At 44.5% G+C, this 17,692-nt stretch overlaps 1 protein-coding gene across 3 annotated transcripts in view; it reads right to left on the reverse strand.

Moving 5' to 3' along the window:
• CACNA1E (calcium voltage-gated channel subunit alpha1 E) overlaps window positions 1-17,692 on the reverse strand; it is a 359,405-nt gene that overhangs the window by 40,868 nt on the left and 300,845 nt on the right. For all 3 annotated transcript variants that reach the window (XM_064276555.1, XM_064276554.1, XM_064276553.1), the window contains 7 exons: window positions 14,003-14,014; window positions 12,265-12,361; window positions 9,021-9,181; window positions 8,333-8,470; window positions 7,064-7,265; window positions 5,859-6,023; window positions 4,722-4,832 (listed from right to left, as the gene is read on the reverse strand). In XM_064276555.1, the coding sequence (XP_064132625.1) occupies window positions 4,722-4,832; window positions 5,859-6,023; window positions 7,064-7,265; window positions 8,333-8,470; window positions 9,021-9,181; window positions 12,265-12,361; window positions 14,003-14,014 (886 nt within the window). The remainder of the gene's footprint in view (window positions 1-4,721; window positions 4,833-5,858; window positions 6,024-7,063; window positions 7,266-8,332; window positions 8,471-9,020; window positions 9,182-12,264; window positions 12,362-14,002; window positions 14,015-17,692) is intronic.

The following is a 17,692-nucleotide window of genomic DNA, read 5'->3' on the forward strand; positions in this document are numbered from 1 at the left end:
AACTTTGTCACTCGGAATTAAAACTTGTCAATTCACACACCAGTTCATTCTAACTTTGGCTTCACTTTCCTATTTCTAACCAAACATGCTATTTCTCCTTTACTAATTTGGTAATTTCTCTTTTGAAAAGCAGTTCCATTACTACTTGAAGACTGTGTTTTTAAATATGTCACTAAAAAGCTCATAGGTAAGAAAGAGATTTGTGGCCAAGAACATTATGAAGTCCAAAAGAGAGATCACCACTGTCACCTACAAGACAACAAAAATATTTACAATGTTACTCTAGCATTTTCTACAGCTGTAATTTTTATCTCTATTGCATCATGTGACTCTATGAAAATACAGTTCTGACTTTGAGCCATCAGCAAAAGTCAGAGAGATCATAAGTGACTGAAGGTCACAGATGTGCCAAAAATCTCCTTCTAATTCCACTGAGTCTTTTCAAACCAACTGATTGGCAAAAGGATGGATCGACTTCGTCTTTCCTCTCTCTCTCTGCTCTGTTACACCTTGAGAGGAGGTGTAATGAAATAAATTATAAAGAAACAGTGATAAAATGAAAGAGTTGAAGGAAATGGAGGACAAATAAAGGACCTGAAAAATCTAGCAATCAGATAACACTCTGCTTAACAGGAGAGAGTGGGCTCTGCTCCCATCTCCCAGGCTCAGGGGAGCACAGACCTTGGACTATATTCCTTAAAACAAACAGGATACTCAGGTCTCCAAAAAGTCACCTGCTTGCACATGGGCAGCACCTCTTATAAGAGACTCTCAGAACCCTGCATGGGGTCCTAGCGTTACAACGGCTTTACAGGAGAACTAGCATTACTGAATCCCTACTATATATGCTAGACATGGGCCAGGCCTCTGGCATGCTTTCAACTCATTTAATCCTCCCACAGATCCTATAGACAAAAAAAAAAACCAAACCCACTGCCATCGAGTCAATTTCGACTCATAGCAACCGTATAAGACAGAGTAGAACTGCCCCATAGAGTTTCCAAGGAGCGCCTGGTAGATTCGAACTGCTGATCTTTTGGTTAGCAGCCACAGCACTTAACCACTATGCCACCAGGATAGATAGGTAGTGATAAATACCCTATGTTCACAAAGTATTAAGTGGTAGAACTGGCAAGAAGGGTGGGGAGAAATGTGTGATAGAGTGAGAAAAGGAATAGAGGGAGAGAGGAATTAAATTTAACGTACATAACAGTCTAGCACCTAATCAGGCCTGGACTCCCTATGTGTATCATCTAATTGGACACACACAACCAGCCTATCAGCTCTTGTTATCCTCATTTTAAGTATGAGACAACTGAGGCTCAGACAGATCTGTCCGATTCTAAAGCCACATGCCCCACGACCTCATACACTCACTTTCCATCAGAATACCCAGTCCATCAGTAGTGGAGCCAACTTGAGTCTCTGTTCTTCAATTCTCAGGGTGCTCCCTCCTACTGCCCCACCTAAGGTAAGCTTTCTAATTAATTCTTGGATGGGTCCACATGTAATAGAGACAACACAGGTCTAGATCCTAGAGGACCAGAAGCCCCAGAATTCAGGTGAGGAAGTTTGACAATACAGTGTGGCACAGGATAGCATAGTGTAGTACAGAAAAATAGATTAAGGTGGCAAGAGTGTGCTCTTTGAAGTCAGATATATCTGGGTCTGAATCCTGGCCCTGTCTTTTATTAACCTTGGGCAAATTATTCAACCTTTCCGAGCCCCAGCTCATCCATAAAATCAAATAATGCCTATCTAATACAGTTGCTATGAAGATGAAATGAATAGTACATAAAGCATTTGACATTTAATAGGCAACCCTTACGTAGATCAAGATGCAGTTGTTCGGACAGAACAAGGGGATACTGATTGGTTTAAAGTCAGGAAAGGTGTGCGTCACGGTTGTATTCTTTCACCATACCTATTTAATCTGTATGCTGAGCAAACAATACGAGAAGCTGGACTATATGAAGAAGAACAGGGCATCAGGATTGGAGGAAGGCTCATTAACAACCTGCGTTATGCAGATGACACAGCCTTGCTTGCTGAAACTGAAGAGGACTTGAAACACTTACTAATGAAGATCAAAGACCACAGCCTTCAGTATGGATTGCACCTCAACATAAAGAAAACAAAAATCCTCACAACTGGACCAATAAGCAACATCATGATAAACGCAGAAAAGACTGAAGTTGTCAAGGATTTCACTTTACTTGGATCCACAATCAACAGTCATGGAAGCAGCAGTCAAGAAATCAAAAGACGCATTGCATTGGGTAAATGTGCTGCAAAGGACCTCTTCAAAGTGTTGAAGAGCAAAGATGTCACCCTGAAGACTAAGGTGCACCTGACCCAAGCCATGGTATTTTCAACCACATCATATGCATGTGAAAGCTGGACAATGAATAAGGAAGACTGAAGAAGAATTGATGCCTTTGAATTGTGGTGTTGGTGAAGAATATTGAATATCCCATGGACTGCCAAGAGAACGAACAAATCTGTCTTGAAAGAAGTACAGCCAGAATGCCTTAGAGGCAAGGATGGTGAGACTGCGTCTTACATACTTTGGACATGTTGTCAGGAAGGATCAGTCCCTGGAGAAGGACATCATGCTTGGCAGAGTACAGGGTCAGCGGAAAAGAGGAAGACCCTCAATGAGGTGGATTGACACAGTGGCTGCAACAATGAGCTCAAGCATAACAACGATTGTAAGGATGGCGCAGGACTGGGCAGTGTTTCATTCTGTTGTGCATAGGGTTGCTATGAGTTGGAACTGACTCAACAGCACCTAACAACAACAACAACAGGCAACCAATGTATGTTACTCATTTCCTTTTTTTTCCCTCTCTCTTCCCTTTTTAATCCCTCTCTGCTTTCCAATCCTACTGCCTTTTGCTGTAGAATTTTTAAAAAGCGATGTAATTTTTCTGAACTTCCAGTTTCTCATTTTAAATAATACTAATAACAATAATGATAATGCTGCTATCTGTCATGCCAACTTCATAGAGTCATTGAAAAAAAATCTTATAAAATCGTGTGTATTGGGGCATTAGATCAATGACTTATTTGAGACTAACATGCCTTTTATAGTGTGAAAATGCCTCGAGACCTTGAATGAAAATACGGGGGTGAGGGTTAGAAAGAGGCAGGTTTCAGGCCAAATCATCTAGTTAAGCCTATAAGTATGTATTCACCATTCACCATAATTACACACATAGTTGGGGGGTCAAGTCACCAACAACGTCAAGATGCATAGAAACACTTTCCCTGTTGTGGCGCTGGCTTTTCCCTCTCTTTCAGTTCACGCTGCTTAGGGCTAGACTCTATTATAAAGGCATCTTTGTTGGTGGTAGTTTATTTTTCCTTTTTTATTTCCTCAAGACTCAAAGCACTCAAAAGGGAGTCAAACAAATAACAATGCAGTTACCTGCAATGGGTTCCCTTCAACTCTCCACCCAAAAATATCAAATAAATGAGTTTCAAAAGAACCATTAGGAGGCAAGAAGTAACCCCCACAGTCAACATTTACAACTACCAAGCCGAACTCAGAGCCCCTGTTAAAGCTGCTACCAGACAAATAACTTACTCAGATCATCAGCAAAGCTCTTCTTGCAGGGAAAGCCATGTACACACATAACCGGAAAGTGTAGCTCACACTCTAAGTAAGTGTGAAACAGCTGTCAAGTGGGTTTATCTGCATCCCACTGATGGCACTGTGCGTGCTGGATCGAGTGGGGGGTTATTTTGTTTATAGGACAATGAAGCAAAGGGTTAGGTTTCCTTAACAGTCTAGAGAGCAGATGCAAGGATTTGCCAAACAATTACGATGAGTAGTCGAGGAGAAGTAAGAGGGCTCATGACAGAAAAATTCATCTCCAACCCTTCCAAAACCCAGTTCCAGAAAGCCATCACACACACACTTACACACACACGTGCACGTGCACGCACACACAAGCACACATGCATGCATTAAAGGCCTTTGTAAGCTTAAGTAATAAACATTTATTTTTGACAGCAGAAATTACTCTTTATGTAACAAATGGGAAGAGGATGGCAGGCAAAATTTATTATGGGCTATGTTTGAGGCTAAGGAGCCCTGGTGGCACAACAGTTAAGCACTCAACTGCTAACCAAAAGGTGGCCATTCGAACTCACCCAGGGGGTCCAGAGGAGAAACACCTGGCAATCTGCTCCTGTAAAGATTACAGCCTAGGAAAATCCTATGGGACAGTTCTGCTCTGTCATATGGGGTCCTTATGAGTGGAAAATCAACTTGACAGCACCCAACAAGGGACAGATAAGGTTAAGAGGGACAGATATTTTCCTGTGAGTTATAAAATTCTTCCATGTTTTACCAGTAAGCACTTTATTAGTATGATCCTTGTTTTCCTCTTTATCTGCACACCAATTGCAGTTCTAGTAAAACCCAGACTATCACACCCTGACTGCTGACAGAATTGGAGAGGACCTGGGCTGATGCCTAGACAAGTAGGAAGCTGGGGATGTGGATTCTTTTGCCCTCTCTCCTAACGCCCTTATACATCATCCTGTCTCTACGGCAGTTTATTCAGCAGTCAGAACAAGCCCACAATTAAGTGAGCAGGTGTGTGAACCTTTTCTGAAATAGCAGTAACCACCCTCCTTCCAACAAAGGCTGGGAATGCACCCAAAATGCAGGGCAGACAGGCCTAAGGCTGGGATAGATTTCAGTGACATACCAAGAAGCCAAAAGCGATGATCTTTAGGACACATTCCAGGGAAAACACCATGGTGAAGGCAATATTCAGGTACTTGAGAGCCAGTTCATAGGTACAGGGAGCAGAATAGTACTGCCGAGAAAATGGGAAAGAAAGAGAATCAAAGCCTTAAGGTGAGGGGGTGATACGTATCACTGAGGCTGGCCATCCCTCATCCCTGCCCTTGTGGGACACTCTGGTGAGTGGTGTGGGAGGAGGGAGGGACACTGTGTGCTGGAGGGAATAACTACATATCCTGTATAGTAAACAAAGCAAAAGAAAACTAAGGAAAACATCGTGCCATGTCCCACCCAGACCACTTAGTTAGTTGCTTTGTCATTTAGTAGGGTCTAGGAGCTCTGGTGGCACAGTTGTTAAGCACTTGGCTGCTAACTGAAAAGTCAGCAATTTGAACCCACCAGCGGCTCTTCAGGAGAAAGATGTGGCAGTCTGCTTCCATAAAGACTCATCACCTTGGAAACCCTATGGGGCTGTTCTATTCTATTCTGTGGGGTCACTAGGAGTTGGAATCGACTCTACAGCAATGAGTTTTTATAGTATATGGGAATCCCTGGGTAGCACAGTTGGTTACGTGCTTGACTACTAATTGAAAGGCTGGCAGTTCGATCCCACCCAAAGGTACCTGCAAAGAAAGGCCTGACAATCTACTTCCAAAAAATCAATGATTGTAAACCCTAGGGAGCACAGTTCTACTCTGACACACACGGACTTGCCATGAGTCGAAACCAACTCAATGGCAACTTTTTTTTTTTCTTTTAATGTTCCAACATTCCTTTCGAGTCACATCATTATCTTTACGTCCTGATACGTACTATCCCTGTCTTAATCTGCCTCCCATTACTAGCTGTGGTCTTGGAAGCTACTGGACTGCTATCATCTGTTTCATTGTATTTTGACCAGTGGACCCCAAGAGAACCAGAGGCTGGGCTATTGAACAAGATAAGATGAAAATGAGACTCCACAATGGAAAACTAGGTGAGCAGACAATGGATTGGTAAGTTGGAGTGTTTTCCCAGTGTCTTGGGGCATACCCAATTGCAGGGTGAAGGACAGTCACAGAGTTCAGCCTGCCCTAACATCTCACAGTCACCCTCTTACCTTCATCATCAGCACGACAGTGTTCAGGGCAATCATGGCCATGATGGTGTACTCGAAGGATGGAGACACTACAAAGTGCCAGACGCGGTACTGGAAGGTGTGCCTGTTCTGTGGCATGTAGCGGGTGAGAGGTTTGGCACTGATGGCAAAGTCGATGCACGCCCTCTGCAGGAAAGGCAGGGTTATTAGTCCAAGCTGACATTCTCTGAACCATGCACACTGGTGTGCTCTCTGATGGTTAGAAGAAGAGGATGGTGAACAAAAGGGCAAGGTTTGGACAAGCATTAAGTAAAAATGGCAACAGGAATTATCTGGACAAACCTACAGGAGAGATGTTACCTTAAATGAATGCATAGAACTGGGGAGGAGGGTTTGTCACGTTGGGGAAGGGCTTCATGGTTATTTATAATTTCCTTTGACACAGCATGTGGCTGAGATGTTTAGGCAGGAAGCCTTCCCCATGTCCTTAGTCGGAAGTAAAAATCTAGAGCACTTTATTCGCATTTATTTTACAGTCCTTAAGAATTTCTAAAGGAGCTCCCACAGTGCAACGGTCAAGCACTTGGCTGCTAACTGAGAAGTTGGTGGTTTAAACCTACCAGTGGCTCTGCAGGACAAAAGACCTGCTGATCTGCTCCTGTAAAGATTATAGCCTAGAAAACCCTATGGGGCAGTTCTTATCTGTCATATAGGGTTGCTATGAGTTGGATTCCATTCGATAGCACACAACAACAACAATTTCTAGTTCAGTTGGGTTCTAAAAAAAAACTACCCCATTGCCCAAAAAAAAACTACTGGTACACTAATAGCCTACAGTGTGCCAGAACTATGCTTTTGCTAGAAAAGCAGTGATAAGTAAGACATATCCCTGCCCTTAAAGCAAATACATGCTATCGAGGGACACAGTCAAGTAAGCAGATGTCTTAATGTTATAATCTTGGCATGTATTTTTACCCCAACTTCTAGGCGATATGCCGCATAAAATGCAGAGACTGTGCCTTAAACACCTCCGTACCTTCCAGCTTTCTGCACCTCACACAGAGCAGGTGTTAAAAAATGTTTATTTAATGACTGAATAATTAATTTTCTCCATCTTCTATCTCTACTTCTTTAAAAAGTCAAGAAAATTCAGTCTTCCTAATACTGCTGGTCCAAGCCTCCCTTCTGGGGCCTGCTGTCCTACACCCTAGACCACCTCTTGTTACCTCATTCTTTTCCAGGCTGCACTCCTCCATCATCTTGTCCCCTTGCTCCTGGAAGGTGATGATGATGAGGGCCACAAAGATATTGACAAAGAAGAATGGGAAGACCACAAAGTAGACCACATAAAAGATGGACATCTCCATGCGGTTGCTGCGACTTGGGCCTCGGTCTTCCTCTGTCACATCTACGGAATGCTGTAAAACCCTGTGGGGACAAAACGAGGGGGCACAGATGGTGGATGGCAGTTTTGACAGTAGCTCTTACTGAAAGTTTCACTAGAAGTCATGTGTACTAATACAGTAAAACCTGGGAGAGCTGGAACTTGAGGGGATTGCCTTGTTTTTCTGGGGCTCGCAAATCTTCCACCTTTGACAGGGTGCAGTCTTACCACTTTTCTCTTACTCTCTATTAGTGGAAAATATTTGAATTTTCCTTCTCTGACAGGTTTGTGCCTTACACGGGCTCTGGCTTTCGCAGGTTTTACAGTATTTTTTTTTTTAATCTGACTGCCCCGACTTTGCATATCTTCCCATTAATTTAGGGGGTCCATAACCAAGTTGGTGAAGACCCTCTGCTCTTTCTAGCCCCGTTCCATCATGCATCCAACTCCTAAGCAACGGAGTGACGCTATTTTATAGTTTAGGTTGCCATGCCCAATACCAAAGGACTCCTGGCTTACCGTTTGGCATGTTGCCACCAACTCAAGTATACTGCCACCAGAAGTGGTATTTTAGTAATTGCCAAGTCTCGGAAAGATTAGTCTTCAGCTCTAGGCAGCAAAGGAAATTGCATTCTGCTGCCTTATTCATAAAAGGCATGATCACAGGAAGTGTTTTTGGATTCTGCCAGCTCATCCTTAACCCTAGGTCCTCAGGCTCTGAGGTTCAGGCCAACCTTGAAGATAAATCTGTTAAAACACCTCCCAGAGACTCACCTCCTCTTGCTCTCCTAAGGGGCAGAGAGCTGTTGAAAACTTGAAAACTCATTTATCCTATAGGAGTCAGATGGCTCTATTCAGCACCTCAATAACTGCCTGGAACATTGAGAGTTTCAAATATTGCCTCTGCTTTGTCTTCTCTCTCTTGATTTTTGCCTTAAGGATTTCCATTCTTCTTCTCTCCTGCCTATTTCACTCACTCATAACCGCTTACTTTTCCCAGTACAATAACAAAGGGCTAGCCTTGTTCAGTCTGAATCAGCTTCTCAAGGCAATCACGTGGTCCCATCCCCAAGCTCACAGAAAAACGTGCCAACTAAAAGCCATCACTCACTGAGGCCATCCTTCCCCTGTGGAGACGGTGAAGAGGGTCAGCAGGGCCCAGATGATGTTGTCATAGTGGAATTCATGGCGCTTCCATTCCCGGCCCTTCACCTCCATCTTGTTTTTCTCATGATCTACATAGTTGCCTCTAAAACCAGAGTAGAAATAAAATAGGACCTTTTCACTATAGCTCGTGGAAGAGAAAGGAAATTCTGTGGATTTTAATTCTGTGGGGTAATAATGACCAACAGACAAATGCTAGGAAGGAGTTTTATTAAAGGCAGTGCATCATGGAATAAAAATGGGATTTGGCATCCAACAGACATGGGATTAAATCCTAACCCTTTGACTAGTCAGCTGTGTAATTTTGAGTTGAGTTGCTCAACCTTCCTGAGCCTGTTTCCACACGTGTGATATGCAAATAAAACCAACCTCATAAGATCGTAATAAGGATTTAGAATGATAAATTAAATAAAACATGGCTAGTACTAAGTCTGACACAAGAGAGGGGCTCAATAAAAGGTTACAGATTTCCTATTTTCTCTTTTACCTAAAAGAGGAACGGAGGTACGTAAGAGAGAAAAGAGGAATGGGGGTATGTAAGACAGAAGAAAGAGAAAGAGCAGGCACACGGAGGGTGGAGTGGCCTCACCAGGACGTACGCGAGCGAAAAGTGAGTGAGGGCTGGTGCCACTTACATGCACTCCTTCTCTGTGTCCTTGGAACTGTCTGTGCAATAAAAGAACTTTCCTTTGAAGAGCTGAACTGCGATGACAGCAAAGATGAACATGAAGAGCTTGTAGACAATGAGTATGTTGAAGACATTCTTCAAAGAGGTCACCACACAGTCAAAGACAGCCTGTGGACATAAGCAGAGCCTGTGTGTGAGTTCCTTTGATGGCCTGTGCGTCTTCCTGGAGCTGAGGTGGAGCCATGCCCCACCACCCAGCCCCACTGAGAAGGTACCTCAGAAGATACCACCCTCCTAAGCAGTGATGCTCATGGGATTAAGACCTGGTGTCCCACCTGGCTGTGGCTGTGAGAACCCACCACCTGGGGAGGAAAACACATGCTCTGAATCTGAAAATAACACCAAAGCAGTAAAGACCAGACTGCATCAGGCACCTGAGGAGGTCCCTTGTGGGATTCTGAGCGGGGGCACTCCACTTGGTGTGAAACACAGAAGCCTGAAGAAGACAGGAGTCTTTGAGATCATTTAGCCCATTTCCTTCATTTTACAAGTGAGGAAAAGGAAGGAGACTCAGAGAAATTAAATAGCTTGTCCTTGACCTTCCATCTGTTGGATGACATTCTTAGATTTGACTGGTATACTCAATATGTATTCTTTTTTTCTTTAGCTTTCCAAATGGATCAGGGAGTGATAATGAACTATTATCTTCATTTTAATATTTTGTAATAAGTTCATACATGTGCTTCAGTTGCTAAGCACTTCAGGTAAAGGTTCTCTAGATTAAAACTGGCTGCTATTTGGGATGAAGATTCAACAGAGGGGGTGTGGGCAGGGACTGATATCTCCTCTCAGAGATGGAAGACTGGAGGGACAGAGTCAGGAACTTAGACATCACTTAACAGGCGCTGGATCTCCAGAGACCTCCATTCTAGGCTCTAAGCTGTGAGGAGTTACAAGGGAATTCAACATATTTCAAGCACATTTTTAGGTTATTTTCTAGGTTTTTAGCTCACAGGAGCGTCCGGTCCCACGGTGGTGCCCATTTGTGTAGTTGCTTCTTTGCAGTGCTGGGTGAAGGATTGCCGGTTTAATTAGTTCACCACTGCAGGGAATGTGAGTGACACGCAGCCTTGTGGAATCATCAGAGCCACCTACGTTTCCCTTAAGTTACTGAGCTGCAGAGAGAGGAACCAGCACTTTCTAATTTAATGGAATTAACCAAGGTTGGGGTCGCCTTCTCCAGGCTGCTAATTAATCTCATCAAGGTGTCTGTATGCCACTCAGTTCAGATGAGACCATACCCCTGGAGCTTGGGCTGCAGCAAACAGCAATGCCTAGGACCCCAGGCATCTTGCCCACATCCTGCTGGGCGGGGGGCGGTGAGGAAGGAAGGAATGAGTATCAGGTGGGGAGGGTCGTGATGGACAATATGTGTGGAAGATTGCCTGGGGCTGTGGCGAGGTGCCTTCTCCAGGAAGGGCAGGCAGAGCAGTCGCAGGAAGGTAATCAGGGAGGATATGGAATGTTTCTCCTCAGGAGTCCAGCCTCTGGCCAGGGCTGTGGACTCTGAGAGGAAGCCATGTCTCAGCCAATTCAGAGAAGTGAGTTTCCTGTGGTACCCAGCCTTTGACGAACTTTGTTTAGCCTCTTCTCTGCAGAGCCTAAGGGCTGAAGGGGAAGTAGTACCCAGATTCCAGTGTTGGGTGGGGGATACCAGCGGTAATGAGAACTCAATGGGAAATTTTCTGGGAAATGAGAAGCAAGGGGAGAGTCTGGGTCATGATGTCCCCCACCCCTCTACCCCCCGCCACCCACCAGCCTTATGGTCTGTGGCAGTCTTGGGAGATCAGGCCCAGGCACACCAGAAAAACTATAGGATTTTCTCAGAGAGACCACTCATGTCAGCTTATGCTGTCCACACCACAAATGTGTGGGTTACAAAGCATCTTTATTTTCCAACTCAAAGAAGGTCAAAGAATAAGTAATTTGCTTTGTACCACATGGCTCCTAAGTCCCAGAGCTGGGCTTGGTACTCAAGTGGGTTCTTTTCACGTCAACAGCGGTTCTCAAACGGAATATACTCAGAGACACTCAGGGAATCTGTGTAAAAGGTACATTCCAAGACCCTTCCTCAGAGAGCCTGGGTTTGTTGGTCTGGGGTAGGGCAAGGAATCTGCATTTTAAGAAGCATTCTAGGTTATCCTGATGTAGGTGTCTGCAATCTCCACTTTGAGAAGTACTGTTCCATGCAACTGCAGGTGGGTAATTAAATCTGCTTCCTGGAAAGGATCCTGGTGTAGCACATGAAGATGGATTCTAGGTCTGGTGCTGAGGCTTGCTTGGCTTGTTGTGTGGCCTGGGCAGCAGGAGGACTGCAGGGCTGTGAACCGAGTGCCCTGGCCCTCTCCCTGGTAGTGGCTGTCTTCCATTCATAGGAATTCAAGGTGGAAGAACTTTTCTCCCCTTAAGTCCCAACTTGCATTAACAGCAATATATGGTGCCTCTGTGTGTGTACGTGTATCTGTGTAAGAGAGTGGGTGGGTTCAACCTGCTAGCCATCCCGACTCCGATAGTAAAGCACACTGCCCCTGAGAGGCAGGAAGACTCACGGAGGGGAAGCCCACTGGGGTTGGGCAGGGAGAACACTGGACAGGCAGTGAGGAGACTATTAATGCTCAGGTGAAGGTAACAGGAAAAACTTAATTCACGTTAGCTTCCTTCCCATTTCTTCTCTGCTTCTGCCCCAAATGGACTGTGTTCTTGGGCATGTTACTCACCTATCTGTTTGCCCAAAATATAAAGGGTCAAGGATAGGAGATCCTTTCTAATTCTAAAATTATGAGAACCGTAAATATCCCAGGTTACCTGACTAATCTAGCGTGTAGACCCTAACTCATACAGAAGGTTCCTGTTGTTTCATTTTTGGTGTGCTGGGTTCACCTTAATGACACAGGAGGATCCGGGACAAAGCCACCAGGGTTCTTTCTGGAAGGCATGTCATAACCAGAGCATGTAAAATACCACCTGGGTGTGGACTCAAGAGGCAAAGGTCCCCTTATAGATTTCTTGGGCTGTTGGTTGTTTTCCTTTGAAACTAAGACCCTTGGCTCAAGACGATGACGTCCTCATGTGAGATATGAGTAAAAAAAAGGAATGCTCCTAGTCCTAATTCTCCAAAAGCAGGCCAGCCAGGGCTAAAGAAAGAAGGCAGGAGAAGGGGATTTGATAGGAAGAAATTCTGAAAATATTACCTTGAGCTTGGGCAGGCGCTTGATGGTTTTCAGTGGCCTCAGAACTCGGAGCACCCGCAGAGACTTGATGGTCTTGATGTCCCGCCCTTTGTTTGTTCTGCAGGGGAGAGGCCCCCAGGGGAACATTAGAACTTGGGGGAGAAATAAAAGTGACATTTCTGCTGCTGTATTAATGACAACTGGGTAAAAGGGGAGAGATGTAGGCTAGAGGCCATAAATTGGTTCAGTGTAGACATCTTCTTCAGGGAGACTCCACAAAAAAGACCACAGGGAAATTCTGAAATCACTCCCTGGTGTGTATGCACCACCCCTACCCCCTGCACACATGCGCACACACACAGAGGATTATAGCACACACATGTTCATGCACACACAGGCACACATGCCCATACATTAACAAACACTTGTCTTGCTAATAGCTAGTCTAATGCTGTTCATCACCCATGCTGGGAAAATGAATATGGAAGATCAGACAGAACAGGGAACTTTAGATCCCCACTGTGCCTAGTCAAGTGCTCTTCCAGTAGGAGGGTCTCAAATGATACTTCTTGAATAAGAACCCACTGTCGAGAGCAAGTCTCATTAGCGACTTTACCTAACACTTTCTTTGGCTCTGTGTTTGCCACCTCTGCACAAGTCATCAGTGCAGGGGGGAGCAAGGTAAGGAAGGGCAGTGGGGGACGGGACACCCTCGCCAGGCTGCGCTGCCTGTACCAGAGAAAGCATGTCATGCAGGCTTCTCACCAGGGCCTTGGCTCACACCCCAATTATCTCTGTGTGGCTGAGCCTTCCCACAGAGCCCCTTCCCATTTCAGACAAGCTCTGCACTTAGCACAGGCTCCAGGGAGCCACATGGCTGGACGGGCCCAGCTGCATTCCTGCCCTATGCCTGATGTCCCTCCCTATTCAGCCTCTTGGAAATGTTTGCTCCTAATAGAGAAAATGCCTTTCTCTTTTTATTTTTAGGAATGAAATAAACCAACCTGCATGTTTCTTTCCACCCTGCTCATCCCCTGAGATCTTTGCGTTCAATTCAAACAATTGCAATTTGTAAAACACACAGATGGTGGAAAATGAGACTAAGCAGTGAGCTCAGGCTCTGGTTCTTTCATCATGGTGGCCCCTATCACCCTTACACCAACAATCCAAGGAAGTGGGATCCAGAATGTCAGGTGGGAACTACAAGGTCTGCTTTTCACTCCACCCTTCCTGCCACGCCCATTGCCGGTCAGGGAGATCAAAGTCCTTCTAGTCCTTCACAGGATTTAAGGTAGGAAGACATTTAATGTAATCCAAGGAATGCTGACTTTGCCCAGAATCTTAATTTTAAGATTCTCTTAAGGGCTATAGGCCGTGACCTACAAATTTCTTTTATTCGACCCTAGATTTGAATATAGCCCATCAAAAAATATTGCATTTATATGATCTTTTGCATCCAAGAGTTTTGGTATATTTTATAAACTCTTCTATTTTATTAGGCTCATCTACCTACCTATCTAGAAGATGCAACAAGTAAGCCAAATAGATACCCAAACCAATAAGAATGATTGTTTTCCCAAGAAGGCTTGGCAACTCTTAATCTTTGATTTCATGGATATGAATGAAAACTCACCATTCTTATCAACTCACCACTCCTTTCTCAACGAGCCAGCTTCTCCCCCTCCCCACCATGCTTCCTCCCTCCTCCAACCCACTCCTCCCATGTTTTTTTTACGTTAAAACTAAAGAAGATATTTACCCCAAAGCATTCCTATGGAGGATCCAATCAGAAAGCGGTCAGGAAAAAGGTGGAGAGAAGGAAGACGGTCAGAAAACTTCAGGGAGAAAACAGGCCCTACAATGACAGGAAGTCAGAGAAGCACAGGCCCAGGGGACCATGCCCACAGCCTTGGCACTTACGGAGCCCACGTACCATTTGCTCCAAACCTACCTCTTCAACCTGCAAGAGCAAAGGCCTCTGTAAGCACTGGTGAAACTGTGTCTAATGGGATATTATTTCAGGTATTGCAATTTATTTCAACAGTTTAATTGCAGTTGTCTAATCTTAGTCTTTCACTCTCATTTCCTTAGTAGTCTTTTGGCAACTCTGTTTCCTGTGAATTTATTAGAAACCAGATTAGAGGAAGTAAGAGTCTGGACCAAAAACTATATCTTGTGGGAAAGACATCTCAAGTCACAGTAGAGTATTTATGCATGTGAAGGGTTTTGTTTAAAGAAGCACACACAGCCATTCTGAGAGGGCTACTCTGACATCTTTGAACTGTGCAGATGAGCAATACTACAAAACCATCTCTAAATAAAGGTGGGGGGGGCAGAGGAGGGCATTTGTCTACACAGGTCCTGACGTTACACAAAAAGATCCCATTTGAGAAAATAAATGACTGGCTGCCCGTTTTGAGCTATTTACTGTGCAACTTGAAGAAAATCCATCCTAGCTCTACTGGCAAGGCTTAATAACCTGAAAAAGAAGTCAGAACCATAAATACTTCTGAGACAGAAATAATGATAGCTAGCTTTTTTTGAATATTTGCTCTGGGCTAGACTCTATGCTAAGTACTTTCAGTGCAATTCTTTATTTAAACCTCCTAATTCCTCTCTGACACAGCTATTTCACAGATGAGGTTTACAGAGGTTAAGGGAGTGCAAGGGTTAGTACAGCTGGGGAAACTGGGATTTGAATCTGAGTCTGTATGATGCTAGGAGCTCTTGCTCATAACCTAAGCCTCCGCACCAGCAGATGTTAGGTCAAGCCTCTTTCAACAGCTCACAGAATTTTTGAGCTTGAGAAGACCCTCAAAATCCACTTAACTGCAGAGGAAACTGAGGTCCCAGGAAGAAGTGCCTTGCATAAGATCACGGGGTGAGTGAGTGCAGTGCCAGTGGCGAACCTAAATCTCATGATTCTTGTCCTGGGTTGCTTCTGTGAAGTGCCCCAAGTCCAGGTTTTGGTTCTTGGTTACTGGGGGGTAGGAAGAGGGGCCTGGAGAATGAGAAAGAGGTCTTCTGAAGTAAAAGTGCTGGTTTCTATGAAGGTTACTTTTTTCTCTTAAGTTCAAAGACTTCTAATGACCATTTTATTCAGTAAATGATCCTATATTCAAAATTGTACTAATTTGCACCGTAAATGCCAAATGAATGGTGATTCAAGAACTAAACCCAAGGCCTTATAAATCTTAAATCCTAATGTGATAACCTCCAAGTGTTCCGAGGGCAGAGATATCTTCCCCTTAGTGTCTTCTCCCACACAAGACTGGACACATGGTAGGTCAGCCAAACATACCTTCATTCATTCATATAACAAGCATTTATGGAGTCCTTACCATATGTCAGGTGGCTACCTGATATACGCTAGGTGGTGCCAATGGTTAAGCACTAGACTACTAGCTGAAAGGTTGGTGGTTCGAACCCACCCAGAGGTGCCTCAGAAGGCAAGCCTGATGATCTGCTTTTGAAAGATCATGCCTTGAAAACCCTATGGAACAGGTCTACTCTGCATACTCTGCATACATGGGGTCTCCATGAGTCAGAATCACCTCGATGGCAACTGCTTACCATATGTCAGGCACTGGGCTAGGTGCTGGATACATGGTAGTGAACAAGTGCGGCCCCTAACCTCTTGGAATATTTTTTTTAGTAGAGAAGACAGGCCTTAAGTAAGCAAACAAACAAGTAAAATTGTAAGCTATGAGAACTGCCACGGGGAAAAAAAGAATCATGTGATTGAAAAAGTTACCAAGACAACTACATAGGTTGCCCTTGTTTCCCCAGGGTATACTTCTCTTGAAGAAAAACCATGGAAGGATCTTCCATATCCCTAAAATGAGGGGACAGGCTGGTAGTCCCATGCATGAGAAGGGAAGGTCGTCTAGGATCACACACTCCAGGCTTTAACCTTCTGCACAGCCCAGGTCCTTAATCCAGATACCTTTATATCCCAGCAGCAGCTGAATGGATTCCCAGGGGTCATGCTCACAGGTACCAATCTACCAAGAAGACCCAGTAGTTCTTGCCCCTCCCACACACTAGGAAAAATGACAGAATTTGCTGTCTAGAATTAATTTTCTCCCTGAATCATAGTAAAATATCACACTATGGAACAAAGGGAAGTTTTGGTGATTCTGTGTGTCTGTGTGTTGCCCTTGTCTTGGAAAATGGGGTTCCTTGAGGATTACATTCTAGTCTTAAGAGTTGATTGTGAATGTCAGTGTACTGGGGGTGGGGTTATTTGTCCTATTCTGACTCCCACATATCTGAGCCGTGGAGAGCAAGCTAGCAGAGGCCAAAAGTGAAACACAGCCTAGTCACTGCTCTGTACATTTTTCAGACAGGTCTCCTACTGCAGATGAGCCACTGAACACTTACGGTTTTGATGGTTGCAGGAAAACACCCATCCTCGGTGACTGTCATGGGTTGAATTATGTCCCCCCCAAAATGTGTATATCAGTTTGCCTGGGCCATGATTCCCAGTTGTCTTAGTCATCTAGTGCTGCCATAACAGAAATACCACAAGTGAATGGCTTTAGCAAAGAGAAATTTATTTTCTCACAGTCTAGTAGGTTAAAGTCAGCTCCAGGAGAAGCCTTTCTCTCTCTTGTGGGCTCTAGAAGAAGGTCCTTGTCCTCAATCTTCCCATGGTCAAGGAGCTTCTCAGGCACAGGGACTCCGTGTCCGAAGGATGTGCTCTGCTCCTGGTGCTGGTTTCTTGGTGGTATGAGGTTCCCCCGTCTCTCTGCTCGCTTCTATCTTTTATATCTCAAGAGATTGCCTCAAGACACAATCCAATCCTGTAGATTGAATCCTGCCTCACTAACACAACTGCTGCCCGTCCTCCCTCATTAACATCATAGAGGTAGGATTTAGAACATATAGGAAAATCACGCAATACCAGGAATCATGGCCTAACCAAGTTGACACATATTTTTGAGGGGATACAACTCAATCCATGACACCAGTATTGTGTGATTTTCTTATATGCCGTAAATTCTGCCTCTACGATGTTAATGAGGGAGGACGGGCAGCAGTTGTGTTAGTGAGAAGGAACCCAATCTACAAGATTGGATTGTGTCTTGAGGCTCTCTCTTGAGATATAAAAGAGAAAAGCGAGCAGAGATACAGGGGGACCTCATACCACCAAGAAAGCAGTGCTGGGAGCAGAGCGTGTCCTTTGGACATGGGGTCCCTGAGTGGAGAAGCTCCTAGTCTGGAGAAAGACTAATGAGAAGGCTGACAGAGACAGAAAGCTTTCCCCTGGAGCTGACGTCCTGAATTTGGACTTTAGCCTACTTTACTGGGAAGAAATACGTTTCTCTTTGTTAAAGCCATCCACTTGTGGTGTTTCTGTTACAGCAGCACCAGGTGACTAAGACAGTCATGTTAACATAGATTTAGCACTGATTTGAAAACTGCCATTTGAAAGGGAAGAAGTACT

This window comes from Loxodonta africana, chromosome 25 (genome assembly GCF_030014295.1).
Source record: "Loxodonta africana isolate mLoxAfr1 chromosome 25, mLoxAfr1.hap2, whole genome shotgun sequence".
NCBI classification, from domain to species: Eukaryota; Metazoa; Chordata; class Mammalia; order Proboscidea; family Elephantidae; genus Loxodonta; species Loxodonta africana.